Genomic DNA, 26,112 nt, shown 5'->3' with positions numbered 1-26,112 from the left:
TATTTGCAGACGCATCAAAGAACCGCGATAATTGTCTAAAAAAAACTGCAAATTATTGATCCTCCATCTTCATTTTTAGAAATCTAAAAGAATAAGCAAACTCTATGCATATATAAGCTTTACGAAGTTTTAGTATGCTTGGTAGTGTTAAAATGAACACATTCCAATTGATGAGATATTTATTAATTTATTGCTCACGTACAATGTGTTCATAGAGATCGATATTCAATCTATTTACCAATTCGCTCGGAACAACGGCTCAAGCGCCCAGACATGGCTTCTTTCAAGTTTCGATTTTTACCAACTATTTCTCAATATCTCACATTTGTTCTGTATGATATTTCTTCTTCAGGGCAAATTCCAGACGAGAGGGATAATGGAATTTCAATAATTTGTCGACTGTAAATTTATACCAGCAACGGATATCAATAATTATTAACAATGCAACATATTAGATTTATGTGAATGAAACTTATGGAGATAACGAAAAGTATTCAACATCAAAAGTCCATAAAACAATACAATGTAGGAGCAGAGCGAAAAGGGGCCTCCAAAACATCAGAGGTGGGATCAGGTGCAATGGAGGAGTGAGCATCCCCTTCCAACCGGTCACGTCCGCCGTGTGCTCTTTGTCATGATCGGGAAATAACGGGAAAATCCGTCGTCAGTTCAGTGTATAACTAATGGACTAACAATTAAAATGAAAAAAAAAAAACGTTAGTCATCATTTGACTCACGATAAAGTGTATTTGCTGACAAGGTCATTGTATCGACCACAGAACTAACGAAATGCTGACTTTAAACGAGACTGCTGATATTCTTGTTCATTAACTTGCTTGTCAATAATTTATCCCGTTTTAGAAATTGTTGTTACGTAAAGCATGCTCTTGCGTATCGAATCAATTGAGATAGATAAACTCTGTATGCAGGTGATAAGGTATATTGCTGCTTCAGTAAGAGAAATTGACGATAGAAAAGTTATTAAAGTCATCACGTTTATCATAGAGTTTGGTTGTTAGATTTAAGCTTTTTCACAAGGATATATCATATCGCCAAAAGAATGGAAATTACCATTGTTAATTGACAATACTTTGTAGATATATCTAGATGTCGAGTTGAAAACCACCGCAAGTGTTTTCTTTTATTCACGCATAAGATTTTGCACAAATCCTGCTTCAAATGAATACAAAAATAGGTCTGCTAATAACGGGACGAAAGTGATTCTAATGGGCATTCCAATAGATTGTTGGAAGACCTGATCTCCAAAACACCCCATAGATATTGTCAATCAGATACTCAAGCATCTTTTGTTGTCAGCTTAAGAGTACTTGTGTGTTTAATCAAAATGTATTTTAACAAAATAATTTTGCAAATGACCAATGGAAAGGTAAGTATAAATTTACGACTTCCATTTATATTGAAAAAGCAGCTGTCGATAATATAAAAGTCTGGACTTTCATTTATCGTACGGAATGGTTGTGTATAAAGTTGAAAAGTCGTGTGTTTTAAAGCTATTGATTGAAGTAAATCGTATCATTTCAAATTGTCCAAAGTTCCTTGGAATTTTTAAGTATCCACATCTGATTTACACCACTTCTTGAATATATTGTTGCACAGTACTCGAAGTTTCTCCTTCACTACGGTTAATATCTTAGTAAGGAGTAAAGAAAGATGTTTGATTGAACATTTACTGGAACCCGCAGCCGCTATCTTTGTTTGTAAGGATTCTTATGAAGTTTCGGAATCCAGTATATATATGGTAGTTCAAATTCATTTTGGTTCTTTGGAATATTATAAATATTCAAAATTGACATGATTTTGAAAGAATTTCTTTCTTAGAAAGGGAAAGGGAACTTTGTGCAAATATGAACAGATAATTGGGTACATCATTCAGAGTTGAAATCCTTGCATATAAATTAAGTAATCAGATATTTTTTTTAAAACTACAAGTACCCTGTGAAATATTGGTTTACAACTGTATGAAAGACTTCAGTCAAATTTACATCATATTGTGTTTTCAAGAAGGTCATTATATTTCCAAAAAATATGTAAATGTTGGACTGTTGATATCCTTGTTTCATCAATGTATTTGTAAAAAACATGCCCCAATTATATTATATCAAATAGTTTTCATATGACTACGAGTTTTTTCCCCTTGGCTGCCATCTTGGTGGTCAACCTAGTAAATTTTTTATCTTTGTCTCACCAATTTAAAATGTTATAACTGAAATATTTGGAGAAAAATCTTTATAGAATAAAAATTATAAATAAAGGAGGCTCTAACTAATGAATATTTTTCAGAAAAAACAATACTTCCAACTACACAATCGCCAGTATAAAAAGTTAAAGTTGGTAGAATAATGAAGGAATATGAGCATGTTGATCTCCAATATGGGGGCCAACGGTAAATAACTCTTGTTATTTTGGGCCCTCTGAAAACTACCTATATAGAGATAGAAAAGTTGATGTCACGTTTGTCATAAAGCTGAGTTTTTATTTTGCAATCAATGTCTTACTGTATAAAAAAAATCGAAGGAGAAGAAGGAGAAAAAAGTATGTCATACTCTGGCTTTTATTTAGAGTTTAAAGAATATATTGAATCAACAAAGGAGTGAAACTGAGTATTGTGATAAATAAATTTTTGAATTAATTCTGCTTCATATGAACAAAAAACATGCTCTATACTGTATGAACAATTTCTAAAATGAGGTAAGATTTTGGAAAACAAGTTGATGAATCAAGGATATCAGCAGTCTCGTTTAAAGTCATCATTTCGTAAGTACTACGGTCTACACAATGACTATGTCAGCAAATACAAACTATCATTAAGTCAAATGCTAACTGACGTTTTTCATACTAATTGTTAAGGCCGGTTTACACTATGCATCTTGACACATGCATCTAAACTCATGCTTCAATTTTGCCTCACGTATCTTCTTATTTACACTATGTGTCTTGATGCATGCATCTTTAACATACTTTGTAAAGATGAAATTTCTCGACTTAAAAAAATAACAATACCTTCAAATTTCATTTCCAGATTTATTTTAGCTGAACAAATTATTCTTAATTTCCTTTTTATGATAATTCTTGGAAGATATAATTCATATTTATTCCAAAACAAAAACTCCTCTATATTATAATAATCAAATATAAGTTTTTCTAAAAAGTGATGTCACGTTTGAGTTTTTTATTTTGCAACCAATGTCTTACTGTATAAAAAAAATCGTTGTAGTTTTTATCAGTATTTTCTGTTTTTTGTGTATCTTGGGAAGCTATTTTTTAAACTAAATGAAAAAAATAAGGCTTATGATTCAATATTAACTCTGACCTTTCTTTTCATTGCATCTTGAAGCACGGAATAGAACAAGTTCTATTCCATCGTTCAAGATGCAACACCCATTTAATTTGACACAAGGGGCTTTTACACTGTGAATCTTGACACATGCATCCAAGATGCATGTGTCAAGATGCATAGTGTAAACCGGCCTTTAGACCATTATCTATACACTGAATTGTCGATGGATTTTTCCGTGATTTCCCGATCATGACAGGGAGCACACGGCGGATGTGACCGATCGGCAGGTGATGCTCACTCCTCCATTGCACCTGATCCCACCTCTGATGTTTTGGAGGTCCGTGTCTGCTCTGCTCCTATTTTACATTGTTTTATGGACTTTTGATCTTGAATACTGTTTGTTATCTCCACATATTTCAATGCTATTACATGTAACAGAGCATTTTTTACCCATGGGAATTCAATGAGATTGTTGGAAGACGTGTTCTTTGAAAAATATTTTGAAGAACAGTCTCGATCCTTATTTCACTAAATTGAATTTGGAGGACTTATGTGTAATATCAGAATATTTTTAAAGTTGGCAAATGATCAAATAATTCCTAAATAAGTTATGTACTGGTTTCAAAAAATTAAAAGAGTGTCGTATGACACATCTATAATAACAACTGTTACATAGAAATGATATTTTTATTTGCCATTATATAATTGTTTCTTTTTTTTTAAGTCAGTCTTTGCTATAGCAATGTGTCCGAAGAGTAAATCAGGATAAAGCTTCAAGATTATGTTTCAAAGATTGTTTTTATGATTGATCCTGGATGGGGGATAAGATCGGTGGACGGGCAAACAGACAGACAATCATACCCAAACACCTTTTTATGGATAACTAAGATATACTGGCCTTTATTGAACAGTAATGTCGCTCTTTGGTCTAAATACTTAAAAAAGATGTTACTATCATTCTCATCAACTTGTTGCCTCTGGAGAGATTAATTCGATTTGCAAAAATTTCCATAGTTTATACATGATATCTAGTCATGTAATTTACTCAAATCATTATAAACAATTAAATAATGGTTTAACAATTGAAGCTTCCAGTAGTTTTTGCCCATTTACACAAACTAATCCTACATGATTCGTAATAGTTTTGGAATGCTGTTATCTGTGCGACGGGTAGGTCTACACCATTTTATATATATATCGGAACATGAGAAAAATGACTACAATCTTGTTTAACTGAAACAATTCACACAAATGTAAATTTTCTTTAATACATGTATATATGTTATAAAGCTATATAATGCTGCAAATAACATGTTCAACGCGACATTTGCTTGAAGAGTCCAGCGTAAAAAAAAAAGCGTCTTTCTGAGCAGTTTTAAAAAATTGTATTGACTTATGTATATAAGAACTTTGATAAATATTGGTTATTCAGAAAAAACAATACACGCTATCAAGGCGCCCAATCCACAAATTATCTGCAGATAAATATTTTTGTGTGTTTTGTTTTGTTTTGTTTTTTTTGTTGTTGTTTTTTTGACTTCATAAAAAGTTTTAGAGTTTTAACCATTTATATATTATAAGCAAACATTGAAGACGATACACTGTACAGCCAAATAAGTAGTCATTTTTCAAATTCATTCCACAAAAACCTGACACAACCAATCCCAAAATGTAATTTAGCCTCTCCTTAAAAGTTTTGGAAATATTTTGGAAAGATTAAACTTTGTTTTCCAGGATTAAAACGAAAATCGGAAACCCTTTTGTCTTTTACATTCTGCAAGGTAGCAAAATCGACTTTAAGAAGATCTTTGGTAATGTCCTATAGATGTATATTCATGTTTAACAATTTTCTTTTCTATTAAAACTCGTAATGTATTTATTTAAAAAATACTTTCACCTGTGTTTATTTGCTCACCTGAGCATTTAATGCTGACCTTAATATTTTGTATTTATATAAATGAAGTGAAAACTATTATATTTCTTTACTAATAACTCAAATGCAATGGAATTTATTTTAGAGCAATACGTTTGCGTTTTAGTGTCTAATAACAGCTTCAGTTTAACAATTAACCCATTTTTTTTTCTTCAAAACTTTGACTCAGAGGTCCTTTCAAATGTCAACCTGCTATGATTTAGACAATTTCTAATATCTACTGCTTGAAAAAAGCACCTGTTAGTTTTTTTACTTCTCATCCAATGAATATTTGCACATTGTCAAAATGTATACTTTTACACTCAATTATATTCTCTAATTCTTTATTAGAAAGTCCTTCTTTGAGGAAGCATTCAATCAATTGAACTGATAACAGTCTAACGACAGGTATGCTTTGACCCAAAAAGTTCACGTGATCTCAGCACAAACGAACAATAAACATAAAGCAAAAATATGTATATTTATAAGAGATACAATAGAATAAAACATTTTTTACAAATAAACATTATACGTTACACATGGCAAAATATGGATGACAGTGAAATAAAAATGTCAAAAGCTAATTACTAACTGTACAAGATACAGTCAAACAGAAAGGTAAAGGGTACATAATTTATTTGAATATTTGGACAAATATGTCAATTGGGCATGAAAACGAACAAAGAATTTACCAAATACTGACTTTTGATTGGGGTTGTTGAAATCCTGTAACCTTTATTTTTCAGTGTGTAGAATTCCAAGCTTTAAAAATTAACCATTTTTAGAAAAAGCTTTTGGCTAGCTAATAATTTTCCTTGCTTAAAGGGGGGATTTGATTTTCTCATATTTAAAAATAAAAAAAATACATACATGCAGACAAACACTTGCCCCTGATGATGGTATGGAGAAAAAATTTAAATACCTCAGGTATATATATCTCAACATAAAGGTATTTATTTGCTACATCTTAGATCTGAGATAAAATCAATATATGGTTGTCAGAATAAGGAAGTAGAAACCAAATAAACAACGGCTTAGTAATTTTTAGTATTACAGTCTATAATATGAAGAATACAAAAATAAGTTCGCAATCAATATGATTGGTCACAAAGTCTGAAACGTCATAAAACATATGTTGCTCATAAGTCTTCGATGTAGTATAATAAAAAACAGCGATTAAAAAACAATTAACATTTCCTCTACTTGTTTAAAACGAAAATACCCTGGCCGTAAATTTCAGGAATGAAAATAACCGTTAATCCTTTTTTCCAAATATGATCCTCATTTTTGTACTTAAATATGGGTTTGATTTCAGAAATAAGGAAATACAAGTCTTTTCTAGCTAGAAATGAATTTAGTGAAGATGTCATGATAAATTGGTAAAGAAATACCCGTTATAAAATGACTAATCTACCCAATAAAGGGATTAACGAACGCAAATTCACACTATAGAACACAAATGTTCTTCCTTGAACTCGGTGTATCAAGTTGGATACACACCCTAAGAAGTGGAAAACCCTCCTACACGCTAGTACTTTCACCAACAATCAAAAAAAACGTTCTTTTCATTTCAAATTATTGCCGGAGAATTTATGGTAAAGTTTGCACATAGTTCCTGATGACGTCATACTTCCTCCGTTTCTAGAGCTATTTCGGACATACCGGAAGTTCCATTTTCATTGGTCTCTAATATCCATGTTTGTGGATTGACGTTATATATATCTTGTCTCTTTTTTTGTTGAGCTCTGCAAATACATTAATCTCATTGAATGATGATCGAATCTGTATAATTATGCAAAACTATATTGTTAAAAAGAATACATTCACTCTTGCAATGAATACAGAAAAAATATGTAATCTAGAACTGCATATTGCAATAATCTTTCTATTCAACATTTATTTAAGGAATCACTGTCTAGTTTTGAGAGTATGCCAGGGCATCAACAATAGTGGGAAACATGGGATAATTTGCATAACGCGAAGCCCGTTATGCTAAATTATCCCATGTTTCCCACTATTGTTGATGTCCCTGGCATACTCTCAAAACTAGACAGTGATTCCTTATATTTCCATTTCATTGTGAAATAAAATTGTAGATTTAGACTTTAAAAATGTAGACATAGACGATAATCACACGAGGACTTCCATGCCAATTTCAATAGTCCTCACCCACTGACGTCAAACACATAGGCAGCCGCACGAGATTTACATGCATATTTGGCATCCTTAGCGTCATATTTGCATGCGTATTAGGCCTCCTTAGCTCCTGACCTATCGACCTACCTAATTTACATTCCGGCAGAATTATCAAGAAATAAACTCCGAAAACTTTTAAAGAGTTATCACAGAGAAAAAAATTAGAAATGGAAATATAACAGTTTATAGCATATATATTTAAGATATATTACTTTCTTTCACTTGTTCTTCTATCTAAAAAGTTTTAGAAAGTTAATGCTATATGAGATACTTTCAGAGTAGTTAAAATGCATACACAGCAGTATATACATCAGTATAATACAATTCTTATCCACTCTGTGTGACTGGCTGTTCATTTAGCTTTTCATCAAATCTTTAACTGCAACTTTTGGAAAACCATTTTGCGCGTTTGTTAAAAGAGCTTCTAACTCACAGTCAGTAGATGACAATGTTTATCTACCGCTGCAAATATATCTTTTTCTTTAATATAAAATCGCGCTCCGGTTTCAAAGACAACATTGTTATCTACAATACTAACCTTAATTTCCTTACGTATACAAAGACCCCCAGCACTGCTATTACAGCAATGATCCCCAACACGCCCCCAACAATGGCCGGCCAGTAATGCATGACGTCATCATCAATGGTTTTCGGACCGCCATCTGGAATATTCGGTGATACTTGATAAGTTGCTTGTTTAGAGAAGACATTTGTTGACAAAGATAACGATGGCCCTGTTGTTGATATATCCACTTTTACTTTTGTTGGAGGATGCTTTTCGGTGTTTTTCAGACTAGTTTTTGTATTCTGTTGAGTTGATGATTTCAAGGTAGTTGGTTTTATTGACGTGGTTATGATCGCTACTCTATTTGTTGGCGGATTATTTTTTGTGGTCTTTCGACTTGGTGTAAGACTTATTTGTGCTTTTGTTTTTAATGAGGAGGAAACCATAGGTTCGGTGGTTGTCTCCACCTGTGACGTCCATGGACTTGTACTTGATGAAATAAATAAACTTTCTGTAGAAGATACGGTTACTTCATCTGTATTTATTTCTGTAGACAGCAATTTTATTGTTTTTGGAGTAGTGGTGAATAGATTTACTTCCGTTGATGTTTTCATATCAGAAATTGTCACAGAATCTTTCGTTGTAGAAGTAACAGGATCTTTTGTAGAAGTTACAGGATTTTTCGTTGTAAATGTAACAGGATCTTTTGTTGGAGAAGTAACAGGATCTTTCGTTGTAGATGTAGTGTCCCCAGTGTTCAATGTGGATTTTTCGTTTAAATCATTTGTGCAGTTTTCTGTATTTTCGTTTATATATGATAGCTGTGTTATCCCTGAAACAGGGTGAATCGTTGGACACAGTCTTTCCCTACTTGGCTTGGCGGTAGAGAGTGAATACACCCAATCTGTCACAGGGTTGGTAGATCCTGTTAGACTATTTAAGCAGGGAAAATTGTCAAGAAGACAGAATCGACTGCAGTCTTCTTTTTCAAAGTAGAATATGTCACAGTTGTACCGCAGTATTAATCGTAATCTAAAAAAGAAAATAATGTAGATCACATTATACTTATTTATTCATGCAGTTGGAAGGTCGATGAATAAATTTCATTTGGATCCATGGGTTTCATATTTTAATAATATCTTTAAATAAAAAGAATCAGGCCAACTGTGAAAAAAAACTGTTTGGTTGCCCCCTCTTAAACAACTGGCTTAATATGGTCCAACTCAATTTTTTTTTTTTAACATTCCAGGACACGATATTTTTTCTTTTAATTCCTCTTATTCCGTCAACTAATATGTTGAAATTTTCTGGATTTTCCCACTTAACTTCCGACCCAAAAACTTATTGCTAAATCCAAAATTGCATCCAGAAATAAAGATTTTTTTTGAAAACAAATAATGTCTTAAAACTACTGAAGCCCTGGAGGGACATTGACTTACTTGTTATGACTTATTTGTTATAACTTTTTTGTTTTGACTTATTTGTTTTGAGATTTTTTTTTGTTAGTTCTAACTAAGTGTAGGTAAGCTATTGAGAACAATTAATTTTAGTTTTGTAGTTAAACGTACAAAACTGATGTGATTACTAAATTTTTATCTGTTAATTACGGACGCCGTTGAGGGATACTGACTTATTTCTTATGTGTTTTGACTTCTTTCTTATGTGTTTTGACTTCACTCTTATGTGTTTTGACTTTTTTAAAAAAATTGTTATTTTGAATCTGTTATGGCAAGTTTAGTTTACAAAAAGTGGCGTGAAAGATGGAAGCAACGTACAGTTTGAGAAAAAAAATTCCTTGATTTTATTACTAACGACAAGCTAAGATAGTAGTGACTCTCATGTTCTCGTCTTCAATTATTATGCAAATTGGAAGTTACATATAACAATTACGTGATAGCTTTTATATAGAAAATAAGAATTAAGTTATAACAACAAAAATAATATTTACTTTAGAAATCACGACTGTACTGGACGTTAAACCACAATTTGTTAATCAAATACCAAAGTTAAAATAGGACTAAATATCATAATTATCATAAAAGTAAACCAAGCAGCAGGTTTTCAATAGCTTTCTTATACTTAGTTATAACTAGCTACGAAACAATCACAACAAATAAGTAAAAACAAAAAAGTTATAACAAATAAGTCATAACAAGTAAGTCAATGTCCCTCCAGGGCTTCCGTATAAAACTGAGTAATAGAAATAAAATGTTAGGTTTCTAATTTTTGTTGTTATTTTGAAATACATACTTTATTAACTTTTACAATTGGAAAATGGGAATAATTTATCTATAAGATGAGGAAAAACAATATCTGCTCAACAATCTGCTCAACATAGAAAAATGCTACCAAATACCATTTTGAAAAAAAAAAAAACAACTTTTTGTGACTACATGTATATGAATAATTAGCAGGTCTTGCATTTTCATGTTCAAGTAATTATAAAAGTGCTTATAATTGACAACTTTGTTAATCACAGCAAATGGAAAACATGCAAACAACACAATGAAACAATCATATTAAATTTTAAAGATATGATTTATATTCTAATAATAATAATAATCCTGCAAATTATATGTGTTTTGACTGCATTAAAACTCATATTCCAAACTTTTGTGTTAGCATTTATATGTCAAATCTTGATTAATATTTGGAAAAAAATATCGTCCTATTCAAAAATGTTGTTTTATTATTACAACTGTAATATAGCAATATAACGTGATTTCTTGAAAAAGACGTTAATGGTAATCTAACAACTAAGCTCTTGACTTTTACTCTTCAGTCATCAACTTCCTTTACTAATATGCAGCAATATAGTATTACCTTCATCACTTGCATACGAGGGTTATACCTCACAGTTGATTCAATACGCAAGAGCATGCTCGACGTATGAACAATTTCTAAAAGGAGGTAAGTTATTGACACAAGTTGATGAAACAAGAATATCAGCAGACTCGTTTAAAGTCATCATTTCGTAAGTTCTATGGTCAATACAATGACCTTGTCAGCAAACACAATCTATCATTAAATCAAATGCTGACTGACGTTTTTCGCACTAAATGTTAGGTCATTATTTCAATTTTACACACTGAATCGTCTTTAAATTTGCCCGCAATTTCCCGATCAAAACAAGGAGCATACTGTGCGTGTGCCCGGTTGGGAGGAGATGCTCACCCCTCCATGTAACCTGAGACAACCTGTGATGTTTAAAAGATTTGTGTTTGCTCGACCTCAAATGTGTAATGTTTAATGGACTTTAAAAGCCTGAATATTCGTTTTCACCATATATTTCATTTTAGAGGTCCATATTTGTTTTGTTGCAATTTTTCATTGTGTATCACTGTCAATGTATATACATGTTATATGTTCTTGGTGATAAATAGCAATTTGTTTTAAACACTTCTCAAAAATTCTTATCTTAACCACAACTTCCTAAGAATATTGCATTTAAATCACAACATAATCAATTAGCAATCACGTTATTTCGAAAATGAATTACAAGTTTTGTATATCAAAGACAAGTTTTCAAAAATGATTTCATATGATTGTAAGAATCACATTTTTTTAAAAATAAATCACAGGTTGTGAATATAAAATACTTCGGTTGTACATATCGAGCAAATATATATTAAAATCAACTTTTTGGAAATAAAATCATTATAAAATATAACAAATTTTCGAAATATATATAAAATCTTTTCGTATGTAAAATTAAGTAATTTTTTTTTGACCATTTCTTAGAAAATATATAACACAAGATTTGTACGAAAAGGTAACATTTTACAAGTAAAAGAAAAAAATGAGTGATAATTTTAACAGAATCCTGCAATCTTGTTTTCTGAATAAACATGATAAATGCAAAAAAGAAAAATGTATTTTTTTTTCTTTTTATTTAGAAATGTATGTATGAATTTTTTGTGTATTTATTGAAAATTCCTTGCACTTCTTCCAATATCCCTGGGAAAGATGATTTAGTTTTGTCCTCTAGATTCAGAACTTGTCTCTGTTAGAGGCTTATATGGTTAGCTTTAAGTCAAGGAGTTTGTTTATGTATATCTTATCAGAAGTTTGTGATTAGTCCACCTATAATCCTTGAACAATGAATTAATGCACGGATAAACAAACCTATAAATAAGGACCAGAATCGGTGGCAGGAAGTCATTCTGTTATCAGATTGTCGTTAGTTGACCATTAGAGACAAAAATCGTTACATTTTCACAAGTTTCTAGTGTTAATCTATGGCTTCACACATGTAGCAATCTTTACATTCACAAAAGAAATGCTTTTTTAGTTTGTTAATGTGTGAATGATGGTGGCAACATTGCACAGAAAAAAAGGATAAAATACATTTTTGTATTTATTTTCTGCAATGATTGCAACCGTTATGCCTGTGGTCACAAACAACGATATACATAAGTTATGTCCGTATAAATGAAATCGAAGTGAGTTTAAAATTATATTTTGGTCTAAACATTACATGGATGGAAGAGATGCTTTATAATGAAATCTTTGAAAGAAGGACCTACCAAGTTTTATAATGACAATAGCTAGGATTCCTTAAAAATCGCAGGAGAAAATATTCAGTAGTTGTGAAAATTATTTCGTAAGGCTCAATTTCTTCTTTTTTAACATCTAATAAGCTAATAAAACATTTTTAATTTGTTTTTGTTCTGACTGCTTGTCGGTATTTTAGATACCATAAAGCATTTCTTACTTGAACTGAGAGAATTTTAAATAAGCATGATTTTTATGTGTCCTGATCGATAGATCGGGGGAGCATATTGTTCTTGTCCTGCCTGTCTGTTTGTTTATCTGTTTGTCTGTCTGTGTGTTGTCAACTTTAACCTTCACCATAACGTTTAAATCACGAGGGATACAGGCTTCATATTTGATATGCTTACTCCACTAATTAAGCTCTTACCAATGACACCAAGGTCAATGACCTTGTGACCTTGACTGTGACGTATAAACTTAAGATATCTTTTTTGAACCTTGCCATAACTTTTGAACCATACGAGATAGAGACTTCATATTTGGAAGGCTTACTCAACTAATCAAGTTCTTTCAAATTACACCAAGGTCAATGACCTTGTGACCTTTACTGTGACCTACATGTATATGCTAAAATAGCTTTTTCGAACTTTGTTGTCGTCGGGTGCATTGTGTTTGACAAACACATCTTGTGGTTGATTTTGACTAGTTTTGACTAAATAAATAAATACATGTAATACAAGTCATGTCAGACTTACACTGTTTCGTTTTGTGGTCTCATTCCATATATAGTCTCATTCTTGTAATTCAGTTCTGGTTTTCCATATTTAAATGTGAAGTTAAATATGTCCACCAAACTTTTGTCTTTCCTTTCCAAGTCATAAATACTGACAAGTATTGTTACTTCCCCCTATAAAACAATAATTATGGTCATGCTTTTGAGAAAAAAAAAACATCGCTCTCGTATAAGCGTTCTGAAGACATTGGTTGTACATAAGCTAGGCTCTTGATAATGAACTTACGGGCCACTTTTGGAAAGAGAATGATAGAGGATTCTTCATTTCGTTAGAGGGTGGTATCGAAATAACCTTAGATCCAGAGACGGGCGTGTCTAAAGGACTCTTTGTTTCATTCCTAAAAAAAATTAAATAGAACACTTTAATGAATATTATACATTTATTGACTGAGTTCGAGGGCAACATGCATTTTGTCTTTGCCTTACGGCCTCAGGCAGACAGTTTGGCTCGAGGGTCGACCAAACGCATTTTGCCCGAGAAGTCGGTCAATAAATGTTTTGTTATACCTTTAATTTTATTTAAATTTATTAGTTGCCATACATGTATGCTGTACTGTCTTTCGTGATGTAACATCAGGTCAGTCACTGTTGAACACCTACCAATGAAATTGAGATTAAGCTCCGCCCATTCTGTGACGTAAGCGGTCCAACATCTCACCGACCTATCCAACATCGCACTCAGCGGTCCAACATCGATTTTTTTTATGCCCGCTCACCAAAACATTACAAATGTTAGATTTTTTTCGTAGATTTGTATAGGAACAAACTTTTAAAGGTATAACAAAAATACATGTACATGTAACTTTATGTTACAAACATGATGCATTACTATTTATCAATAATATAGTATGATTAATTACACCATTCATTCTCATTTCTTCGAAGATAAAAATTAAAAATTTTCCTTGAAAAAAAAAAATCCCAGAAAATTTAAAACCGATTTAATTAAGGACAAGAAGTCGTGCTATTACAAAAAATAAGCAACCTACACGCAGTTTGATATTTACAGTTATAAGCAGAAAAATAAGAACTTTAATTTGTACACGTATATTCTTTTTAACTTACTGTCCGAGGCCGATGACGGTGATGTCAAAGAGCAGACGACAGTCAGTGTAGCAGACGGTAGAGTTTTCTTCGCCACAACAAGTCCCATCGAATGTTCTATTAGAGGGGTTTAAAAATCCAAGCAATCCAACAAATAGGGTACCTCTGCCGGTTACTAAACCTATCTGAAACCAAGATTCCAAGAAACCTCCTGCTTTATTTGTCAAAAGAAAGACAACTTTTGATGAAGTGTAGACATGTTCTCGACATTGTGAATGCAAGTATTAAATAAATGTTTCTATTACTTACTAGTATTAAAACTAAGTTCATTTTGAGGTGAAAAATATAGGAATCAAGTATTTTGAACTTAAAAGTAAAATAACAAAATGCAATGCTGGCAAAATGGGTATATCTGACGAGGAATTTGATTTTGGGGTCAATTTTAACCCGAATGACTTGAAAGTACTATAAAAAACAGAAAACAAAATCACCGTTCTTGTAAGAACACCTCATTTAAAATTATACGAAAAATTATAAGATACAAACTTAAAAAACGAAATAATTTCGTTCTGACTAAGATTAAGGTTGCATCAAGTGTTTAATTGTATCAGTCATCCCTAAATGAATTAAAATTTTTAATTAAGACTGATACATTTTAAAATACATCTAAGACATTCAAACTATAAAAAATTATGTACAAAAGCTGGTCAAAGTTAATGAAAATTCTGAATCAATTAAGTAGAATATTTCGAACATATATAAATAAAATGAAGCTATTGCAAGGTATGGAAATCTGAGAAAATGGGTTTGGAAAATTTTCATCTGTTAAAATATGAAAAGATCTCACACATGAAAAGCATTTTGTGTAGTAAAACATGTAGTACTGAAGCACCGAAACGATTGAATTATATAGAGATAATATTCAGTATTCATGCTTTGATGTCCATTCAAAAATACACAAAACAGGAGCAGCGCAAACACGGACCTCTAAAACATCATAGGTGCGATCAGGTTCCATGGAGAAGTGAGGATCATAATCGAGAAAAAACGGAAAATCCATCGACAATTCAGTGTGCAAAGGATGGCCTGTTACAACGCACTTTGAAAAATTACGCACTTTGAAAAAAATTTTCAAAGTGCGTTAAAATTTGGAACCAAGCTAACGCACTTTGAAAAAAATAATTTTTTTTCAAAGTGCGTTAATATCAACCATTTTAACGCACTTTGAAAAAAAATGTTAAGATTGATTAATGTTTCTTCAAATATAACAGATCTAGATCCAGGCTTATTTACCTTTTTATGATAAAGTCATCGTAGGACCTGAGATATTGACGTTTTAAATATTTAAGGTTTTGATAAAATAAAAGGGAAAATTAAAGGGTCTTGAAAAAAAGAGTGACGATTGTTTAAGTTAATTAATTCGTTTCCCCCTTTTTTTTAAATTCTAGTCTTTGATAAGTAGATGTAAAGGTGTATAGGGGGCACTAACAGAGGACAGCTTCAAGCAACTTAGCATTCATCATAATAAAAAGGGGCCAATTTGTTTGTTCAAAACTGAAAATTCTTTCTCTCTCATACGTTTTACTAAACTTTAAAATATCTAGTTTTCATCTGTTTTAATTAACTCATTTATTATTGAAAGTTTTCAACGTCACACCACTTAGGTAAATACATAATTATGTTCCCCAAACGAAGTTGGGGAACATATTGTTTTTACTCTGTTTCTTATCATTAAGGTCTTCCGTCTTCAGCGGAAGACCTTCTTGTTATTCGTTTGTTTCTTTTCCACTGTTTTTCTTCTTATTTTTTTCTTACCGATTTTGAGCACGCGATTTCTCAAAAACGGTTGGTTATATTTTTATGAAACTTTCAGGTCTGATAGAACATAAAAAAAAAACTTGATGCATTTTTTTTTCATTTTGATGACGTCACTTCCGGTTCGAAGATTTTTGCAATTTTATGATATTTAAGGGTCATTTTTCCGTCCGCTCTTCTTAAAAACCGCTCTTCGCAGGAAGATGAAACCTATTCTGGAAGATAGAGCAACAAATGTAGATTTGCATTGTGTTGTTAACTTTCACCGGAAGTACTGCACGTTGACGCTCGGTATGGTCTGAAAAAAGTCATATTGAGCGTTTCAAAATTTCTTACAGTTTTTCTATTATATCGTTTTACTTGTAAACATTTTGTTAAAACATGTAGAACAAAAATTGTGAAGAATTCTGAGATCTTTCAAATGATATCTCGAAAAAAGGGCTGACCCCTAAAATTAGGGATCTAGAGGAGCCAAAATTTTTTACTTGATATCTCGTAAAGTATTGAGAATTTGTAATACTTCAAAGAAGCAAAGTTGTTCAAAATGACAAGCTTAATCTATCTGATTCGTCAAAATACGTCCGGCGGCGTCACTTCCGGCCAAACCGGAAGTAGTCAAATACGCGTATTTTTGCCGTTCTTTCAAATTTTTTGGGTAACATATGTCTCTGGGAGCATAAAAATTAATTTTCCGTCCGTTGGCGTCACTTCCGGTGAACCAGGAAGTAACAAAAATTGCTTATTTTTGCATTAATTAACATAGCTTTAGAGGATTCAAACCATTTTCAGGCATTATTTCTCATTTTTGATGAAAATGAAAGCTACTTCCGGTCAAACAGGACGGAAGACCTACTCGTTGCTTTGCAACGAGCTTTACTCTAGTTATTATTATTTTACTTCTTCCTGGGTACTTATTTCTCCGGGAGTGATCTTGTAAACTACACATCCGACTTAGGTAAAACCTTTTTAGGGTTAGTAGGCATGTTATGTAGATTTGCAGAACGAAGGTCATTTTGCGCGCACGTGCTTGCAAGAGCGTGCACGTGAAACATGTGAAATGACCGATTTAATTGACATAGGCGTAACGTTTTACATTTTTGATGAAATGCTTTGAAACTCATTATATAAGGATATATTAGTAGCATAGACAATATGACATGGTCAAAATCGCAAGATCTCACGCGCATGCACGTACACTTCGCTCTGATTGGCTGAAACTAAAGTCTCTATATCTTTCTTGTTTTTTGACGAAATCCCTTGAAATTTTTAACATAGCCATACATTAGGATATCCTACAACATGATACGTAGCAATTATCATGAAAACACGTGCATGCACGTGCCCTGCAATTTGATTGGCTTAAACTTTAAATAGCTATGACTCCCTTGATTTTCAACCAAACAGGATTGGATTTGGAACATAGATAGATATAATGGACCTCTACAAGAAGCTATCGTCACCATGCACATGCATACACGTGCGTGTACATGTGCTGCAATCTGATTGGCTGAAACTTTAAACTTTAAACGGGGTGGAATTTAGAATATAGATAGATGTTATGGACTTCTACAAGAAGGTATGGTCACCATGCTCATGTATGCACGTGCATGCACTTGAAATGAGTAAAATAAAAATACACTTGAATGAGACTATTTTTTAAAAATACTTTTGCATTAAATACTCTAATATTTAGTATATTAAAATATATAGATTCTGTAGACAATATGATATGGTCATTACGCACATGCATTCACACGCGCACACGTGCAATGCTAAAATTTGAATGAACTTGGTACACTTCTGGGTAAACGTTGTTAAAGTCTCAAATGCATAGAGTTTGTCTTATTTAATGAAGCTAACAGGGGATATGGCACCAAAAGGGAGTTGGGGAGCGTTTGGGGAACATCTGTAACGGTCCCCGTTACAATTAGCACTAGTTATATGAATTCTTTGAGTATAGCATAGACATTGAGACTGGGCGAAGGGCCAGGTGAGGGGATGGGGGGGGGGGGCTACTTATTTTGGAAAGATATATACATCGTATAAGCATTTAAAATGCAGCGTAACCTTTTTAGGTTTATTGCTCCCCTCCCCCGTTTGTTACCGACACCTATGTATTGGAAAGATAAAGATTTGGACTGAGGGATCTTATATCCGTCTTCTCCCCTATTCGACGGGAGTAAATCAATTCATTTTTGAGGTTAGGGTTAGGCTTAGTTTTTTGAAAGATAAATAACAAATAAAATCTTTCCATGACTAATATATAATTTTTTTTTCAAAGTGCGATAAGTGTCTCCATGGTAAAATATATTGATGTAGACTCTTCACGCACTTTGAAAAAACATTTCAAAGTGCGTTGAGTTAGTCCCAAATTTAACGCACTTTGAAAAAAAATTTCAAAGTGCGTTGATTTTGTCCCAATTTTAACGCACTTTGAAAAATTTTTTCAAAGTGCGTAATTTTTTCAAAGTGCGTTGCCACAATGGCCTGATAATTGCTGACAAGATCATTGTATCGACCATAGAATATACGAAAGGATGACTTTAAACGAGACTACTGATATTCTTGTTTTCAACTACCCGTTTGTCAATGACTGACCTTGTTTAAAAAATTAAGAAATTGTTCATTTGTAGTGAATGTTCTTATGCAAATTAACTGAGAGATATAAACCCCGTATGCAGGTGATGATGCATAAGAAGGCTGAGGATTGAAAAGTTAATGACATCACGTTTCACATAAAGCTTTGTTGTTAGATTAAAGTTTTTTTCAAGTAAAACATCCAAATATGATATAGATGTATCAGACTCTGTGATATATTTTATTTCAAGCTCACTGGGATATATTGTGTCCACAACTATTGTTTATTGATAATCATATAATATGTCGTCGATAAATCTAAATATCGTAAACAGCACGTGTTTCTACTTCTCGCGTTAAGATTTTGAATAAATTCTTCTTCATATGACTGCAAAAAAAGGCCTGCTAATGACGGGCCGGGGTGCAATTGGTACCCATTTAAGGTACCGGATAATATTCCAACAAACTGTCTATAACCTCCAAAAACCACATAGATATTGTCAATCAGAGTCTCAATTTTTTTTAAATTCTAAATATAGAATGTTTTTGTGTACAATCAGAATTTTTTTAAACAAGATAATGCAAATGACCAATGGCAAGGTAAGTAAATTTATGAGTTACATTTTTTATTGAAAAAGCAACTTTCAATGGTTTTAAAAAGATTTGAGAAGTCGGAAGTTTTTAATATTGATTTTGGTAAAATTTGGTGATTTCAAATTTTCCATGAGCTCCTTGAAATTTTTAAGTATCCATATCTAATTTACATCACTTGAATGTATTGTTGCACAGTATTCCTGAAGTTTCTCCTTCACTGTCGTATTATTGTGAGAAGTAAAGAAAGAGGCTTTGTAGAACATTTACTGGAACCCGCTAGGTATCTTTCTTTGTAATAATTTTTATGTAGTGTCGGAATCCATTATAGATAAAGTAATGCAAATTTATCTTGGTTGTTTGGAATATTAAAAATATTCAAAACTAACATGAGAATATCAAAAATGTTCAAAATTAAACTGACTTCTCTAGAGGTGTTATGTGACTGGAAACTAGATTTGGGTAATGTTTCGAAATTGGAATGATAAAATAGGGTAACCTCAGTCCCAGCCCTGGCAGAATTTGCGATCTCTGAAGTTCTGAACGAAATAAACATTATAAAATTTAAATTAGAGGCTAATAATATTTCTCATTAGTACTGTTTTTTTTTAATTTAAAAATGTAAACTTTAAATTTTTCTAGTGCATTTTTTTTACAGTCTCTCTGGATTTTGATTAATGATGACATTTCTTTAGAAATATGATTCTTCATCAAAACCAGTAATATAGTGTATTATACTAAGTACATGTATCTTCAGTCAATATCCATTTGACCTGTTGAGGCCATCTACATGCCTATTCGGACTAAGGACGGACAAATTTTCACTGAAATCTGTATATTTGCCATACCTAGGTCGTGTTAATCAAACTAAAACGCCCGTATACGACTAATTGGTTTTTGATGCCAGAGGCTTAGGGTTCCAACAGAAAAGAGAACGATTATCGCATTCTTATAGTCCAGTCAACTTTACTCAATCGACAAGTAAATAAAAATGTTGTTACTTGGTAAAGAGGCCGTGACATTAAATGTTTTATCACAATTTGATTTTCTTTTCTCCAAAGAATGTTAATTTTTTGGAGGTTGGATTGGGGGTCTGTCTTTTGAAAATTCCTTATTTCAATGACAGAGATGCCCTGTAGTTTACAACTTCTTTACAATAATTCCTGATTTTATGACCTACACGGTAGGAAGCCAAGACAATTTGGCCACATTCTTTGACAGACACATTCCTTTTAGGCCTTATCAATGTCCATCGCTCTTCTATCTTTCTGACAGCCACAAACAAACGATAAATTGCGGTTATTAGTCTCCTCTTTTCTTTTCATCAGCCGCTATGCTCCATTCCTCATTGCGTAAAATGTCGAAAATATTTATTCGAACACATTTTGTCAGGGAAACATAATAAGAATATGGCATCGATTTGCTTTGTCAGTGGGACTTAAATTAGATGGAAATGAATATATATCAAGTTTGGAAAATTTTAAAGATAAGGATACGTGCAATAAGGATATGAAAGCACCACATACTGTGTTAGCTAGAGCAAAATATTTAAGAAGTTTGAGATAAAGTTGGAATATATCTCGCTCATATTCTACAAGACCAAATTCTTTATTTTTGGAATAACAGACCTAGATTCATATCAACATATAAAAAGAACAACCCTGTGGTAAATAGATATTGCAATAAAATGCTGATCTTGGGATAAATATTTGAAATAACATTTATATATAATTTAGATTTATATAAAAATAATTGTTTAAACAAAAATGATCGTTTCTATTATTTATTAAGCTTTGTTAAATTTGACTGTTGGTGTTCTACAAATTTTGTTTAGTTAAGGGTGTGTCGTTTATTTATCAGAAATAAAATTTAAAATAAAATACACCTACGTATTTCAGCCTCGTTAGAGAAAGTTAACTTACATGTAATACCATGGCATTTTATCCAATCAGCAAAACTCTTTTACCAGAACCCCCATGCGTCTTAAATTTTGTTAAAATTAAAGGAGACCGAGTAACTTCCAAATCGCAATTTGTTGTTGTCAAAGAATGGATGTATTGGGCCCGAACATCCTGGTCAAGGATGTTCAGAAAAATGTAAGTCTTATCTCTTCCGGGCCATTAAGGTTCCAAACAAACTTACCCTATGAAGTGACAAACTCAGAGAGAGAGAGAGAGAGAGAGAGAGAGAGAGAGAGAGAGAGAGAGAGAGAGAGAGAGAGAGATCAACAACTGTTTTACTATTTGAATGAGGTGATAGATAATATTTGTGATATTTGGAATGGTTGAATTAAATACCACGATATCAAGCCGATGTATAATAATTGAATACATTTTCATCAATATAAAATTGTTGAAATACCAAATGTTTATGATTTTTAAAATATTAGATATTGGCATTTTTCTTTTTTAAAAAAAAGTGTGTGAAAGTCTCTTATACATAATGCAATAATTTTAAAACACTTTTTCCGGTTTTCAAATTAATTGATATCAGTGTTTAGTGACTATATTTATAAAAGACCTATATATCAGTCTAACTACATGTTTTTCATTTCTACTGATTTGATATGTTATTTCATATTCTATACTATTGTCTTCCCACAAATTTTTATGAAAATAGAAAATTTAGTCATGTAGTCATAACACCAAATTTTCTATTTTAATAAAAATTTGTGGGAAGACACTATATAAGAAGTATACTGGATAGTCCCTAAATTTTAGCTCTTTAAAAGAAACTCACCATTAATTTGAAAACTACTACAGCAAGAAAACGCATCCTGGTCATATAATTCCCCAACAGAAGGTGTTAATAAGGCCTCACATGTTTTAAACTCATCACTTGACTCAAAATCAACAGAACGTGTGTCAATTCTAGCATTGACAAATACGACAGCTCATCAGCTGGCGGGTGTTCAGATGGAGGACTATTACTGGGGTATCCAGTCTCTAGCCTGGGCCAGGGATGGCAAATAAAGACTCCAGATACAGAGAGGTGATTTGACTTAGCCTCCCCTTTACCCAGGTATGTCAGTAGGTAAACAGGGTCCTTATCAAATACACACAGGGAACAAGGCTGCTTTAGAGACGCGGTGATTTGGGGGGTATATTCTACCTAATTACATAACTTGACAAATTCAGTAAATATTAACTCATTCGCCATTACATGTAATAGACTGACGGTGATGGTGTTTTGTGTGAGGGTGTGTTAGGGTATTCGTGTGTGAGGGAGGATGAGAGGGTGCATTGGCGTCGGAAGCAAATTGAAAGTGGAGGGGGGCTAAGTGTAAAAAAAAAAAATTTTGTACCTTCAAAAAAACCTAACAAGAAAAAAAAAAAAAAAAGGGAAATATCCATTGTGTGTGAACTTCAGTACCAAATTTTTTTTCCAAACACCAACACTTTCCCCATTTTAAACCTATACTAAGGCGTATCTGTGGAAAGTGGGGGGGGGGGGGGGCTAAGATATGTTCAATGCCTGTGTATATATTGGGAAAAAAAGTGGGGGGGGGGGGGGCTAGCTCCCCCGGTTCCGACGCCTATGGGGTGTGTGAGTTAGGGTGTGAGACATCAAATGCCTAATGTAATTATTTAACCCCCTCCGAACTTTTTTAATTGACAAAGGAAAATTAGTGTACCACTGGGACGGTCAATATTTTATATATCTCTAGCAATTTACGTCGCATGTATTAGAAAATCACCAACAAGGTGTTTGTGAAACACTGATGTCCTCGTAAAGCAGGTAATGGCGAGGGTTGAATTCTCTCAAATGCATGTCCAAAAGGTCACAAGTCTTGGTACCCAAAGGAAGGTCTTATTACAATACACCTGTGATATAGGAAAGCCTTAGTACTTAATCTGTTCAAAAGTTATGATCAAGGTTAAAGTTTATAAAAATTGGTCAAACTCTTAGGTCAAGGTCAAAATATTTATATCAGCTGAAATGTCTTGTCACAATATATGTATTATAAATATGTGAAGTATATATGAAACCCCCTAGCTCCAACTGTTCAAAAGTTATGGCCAAGGTTAAAATTCGGTATTTTTTTGTAAAAAAAAAGGCAACTCCTAGGTCAAGAGGTACCAAAGAAAGGTCTTGTCACATGGAATTCACCTGTGGAATATAAAGCCATAGTCCCACCCACTCAATAGTAATGGGCTAGGTTAAAGTTGACAATGTTCAGACAGACAGAGAGACAGACATCTCAGGTATTATTTCTTATATTTTGTGTTTTCCCCAGCTTTATAAAGTAAATGATATTCGATAATTAACATTACATTTAACTCCTATTCCTCAATATTTGTTTACCTTTCAACGGTTCAAGAAGGTCCGTTTGTGGAAGTGGACGTAAAACTATCTTTTAAAGCTGTTTCGGATTGAAAGCTAAAGTATCAATAATTGGAGAAAAATTAACGATTAATTATAGGGTACCATTCTAAGAGAGTAGAAAAGCATGGACTACAAGAAATAATACATGGAGTGAGCGACAAAAAATCGGCGGCGTAATCGTCTTTTAAAATATTGAAACACTAAGATTTTTTTTAACTAGTTTTTCCGCAAAAGATTATAAAGGAAAAATTACCCTCTGCTAGCTTGGACAAATGCCTGATAATTAAGCATCTAATTTTTTTTTGGTGAGGAAACATATTAAATAAGTAATACTTCAAGACAAAATCGAAAAATTATATATATAATTGAGGAACGTATCATCTGTCCTTAAATACAATTTTAAACATTATCTTTCCTGGCTGAGGATCGGATATCCTTAAACTTGCTTGAAGAACGCCCCTTTCTGTTGCTAATACATGTATATATTGCTATTTATTAAAACATGTTACTATATGGTAACAGTCCATGGCTTGTTAAGGACTTAACTGACTCACTTTGCAAACCCGCATAAATTAATTAAATTACATTTATGGATAAGTGAAAGGGTGATGTTATTTTGGCATTTTATGCGACTTCTCATCACATTAACAGGACCCAAGCATTAACAGCATTGAATTACATTTTGAGATTTTAGGTTTTATCACAGGCACCTGAAGTATGGATAATACCCCCCCTTTTTTTTTTGTTAATGAAAAAAAATGTAAGAGTGTATCAAGTTATAAAAATCCCCCGTCAAACACATCCTATATGGTATATGCATAAAAATACAGTGTGTTTTTATTATACCGAATAGGGTCATTCTTTAAATTTGAGAAAAAAGTACAATCTGCTTGCATATAACGACATATAGATGTGTTTGACGGGGGAATTTTATATTTTTGAGATATTATACACTCTTACATTTTTTTCATTAAAAAAGGAGGGGGGGGGGGGGGTATTATCCATACTTCAGGTGCCTGTGGTTTTATATTTTACAATTTCATAACTTTGTTCATTTAAAGAACCTTTTTCTGTGAAATATTTTTATCCAATTCATGAATGATGTTTGATTAAAATATGAATAAATTCAAATTTTGAATTTTCTACCATTAATACGTTAATACATTGCACGCAATTCTGTATTGATATATAATTATTAAACCTTACATCTAATCCCTCTCTGATCAAGATTACCGCAAAGGATTTTTTTACGCATTTACGGTCTACAGACTGTTTTGTTAGTCTGGCTATTAAATGTCAAAAGATTTACGTGTGCATTTGTCTTGAATTTGTTAAGATTATTTAAAATCCTGTGAACCATGCAGTAAAGAAATGCGATAACTTTTTTTAAAAAACACTACAAAAAAAGAGGTCTATGCTCATAAATGCACATCACAAACTTGGAAATGCTGGCGACCTATAGACTAGATTTAAATAAACACACAGCATAAGGAGGATGTAATTATTATAAATCCTGTTCTATTTCCTTATGCGTCTTTTCGGAGAATTCAAATTAAAGAGTGACAGGATGGAACATGAGGTCGATTTTATAAAACTCTGGACTTGTTAGAGAATTTCATATATAGGATGTGATCAAGAACCCTTTTGGATTATAATTTTTGTGGAAAAATCTTGAGGAAAGCCGAAAATCATGGACGTCACAATGAATATTCTAGCGGAAAATTTGAACACACCCCCATTTCTTTACTATGGACAACTGTTTGTCTTCAGGACCTGGCTCAGTTTCGCAGTTGATGCCATAATGGTCTACTTTCTTGATCGAAAAGGGTGCTTACGGATAGGGAAAAACCTGCTCATATATGTGACAGCTGTGATTTCTCTGCTTATATTTGTGACAAGTTTGGTGCTAATGGGAGAGGACTTGTATTCCCATGCCAACCAGTTAATGGTTGGTTTCAAGTTTCTTACTGCTTTTCAGGCCTCGTATTTACTATGCAATTTTTCTCACAACAAAAAATATGATTTTGATATACCAACATTATCGCAAATATTTTTATGTTTTGAAGCCATTCTGTGTTCTCTGCAATTGATTAAACTTATTGTGTCTGATGTGAGTTACTCGTCTGGAATAAAATTCTAACTGAAATAGGTGACTTTTTTCTGTTTTAATAGATATAACTTAATTGTTGAATATATACAGGGCAATATGAACATCTAGAGATAACTTGAACCTTTCACATGAATATCGATTGGTATGAGCTATGGCTTTCATAGTTCACATATGCATTCCTTTTGACAAGGTCCTTCACTGGGTGCCAATATATTTAACCTCTTGACGTTGGGTTTAATCCTCCTATGCAAAAATTCACCGAACTTTTAACCATGGCTGCAACTTTTGCACAGTTGGTGCTATAAGGTTTTTATACTTCACGTGCATGCTCAATATGACAAGATCTTTACTTTGGCATAAATATTTATAACTTGGACATGAAGAGTTTGACCCACATTTTAAAAACTTTAACCCTGGCCATGCCTCGAGTATTTTATTCAAGAGTTTTCAT

The 26,112-nt window shown here is 32.6% G+C and overlaps 1 protein-coding gene across 1 annotated transcript; it reads right to left on the bottom strand.

Moving 5' to 3' along the window:
* Positions 1 to 6,380: 6,380 nt before the first annotated feature.
* LOC134231569 (mucin-2-like) lies at positions 6,381 to 14,572 on the bottom strand. The gene is made up of 6 exons (XM_062713531.1): positions 14,552 to 14,572; positions 14,264 to 14,427; positions 13,425 to 13,536; positions 13,161 to 13,312; positions 7,945 to 8,943; positions 6,381 to 6,955 (listed from the first exon to the last, which is right to left on the bottom strand). The coding sequence occupies exons 1-6, from the start codon at positions 14,570 to 14,572 to the stop codon at positions 6,835 to 6,837; spliced, it is 1,569 nt and encodes a 522-aa protein (XP_062569515.1). The 3' UTR covers positions 6,381 to 6,834.
* Between the last annotated feature and the right edge of the window lie 11,540 nt (positions 14,573 to 26,112).

The sequence above is a fragment of the Saccostrea cucullata genome, unplaced genomic scaffold (assembly GCF_032062105.1).
Source record: "Saccostrea cucullata isolate Sc308-1 unplaced genomic scaffold, CSIRO_AGI_Scuc_v1 ctg626, whole genome shotgun sequence".
Lineage (NCBI taxonomy): Eukaryota > Metazoa > Mollusca > Bivalvia > Ostreida > Ostreidae > Saccostrea > Saccostrea cuccullata.
Note: the sequence above shows the minus strand (reverse complement) of the source record. Positions and strands in the feature narration are given on the sequence as shown.

What these genes read in the sequence shown, in the direction of transcription:
- LOC134231569 (XM_062713531.1), bottom strand. Translation starts at nt 14,572, where the DNA reads ATGAACTTAGTTTTAATACTA. An exon ending in TCTCTTTCCAAAAGTGGCCC is followed by an intron (nt 13,313 to 13,424) that starts GTAAGTTCATTA and finishes ATTGTTTTATAG; the next exon opens with GGGGAAGTAACAATACTTGT. An exon ending in GTATACGTAAGGAAATTAAG is followed by an intron (nt 6,956 to 7,944) that starts GTTAGTATTGTA and finishes ATGTATTTGCAG; the next exon opens with AGCTCAACAAAAAAAGAGAC.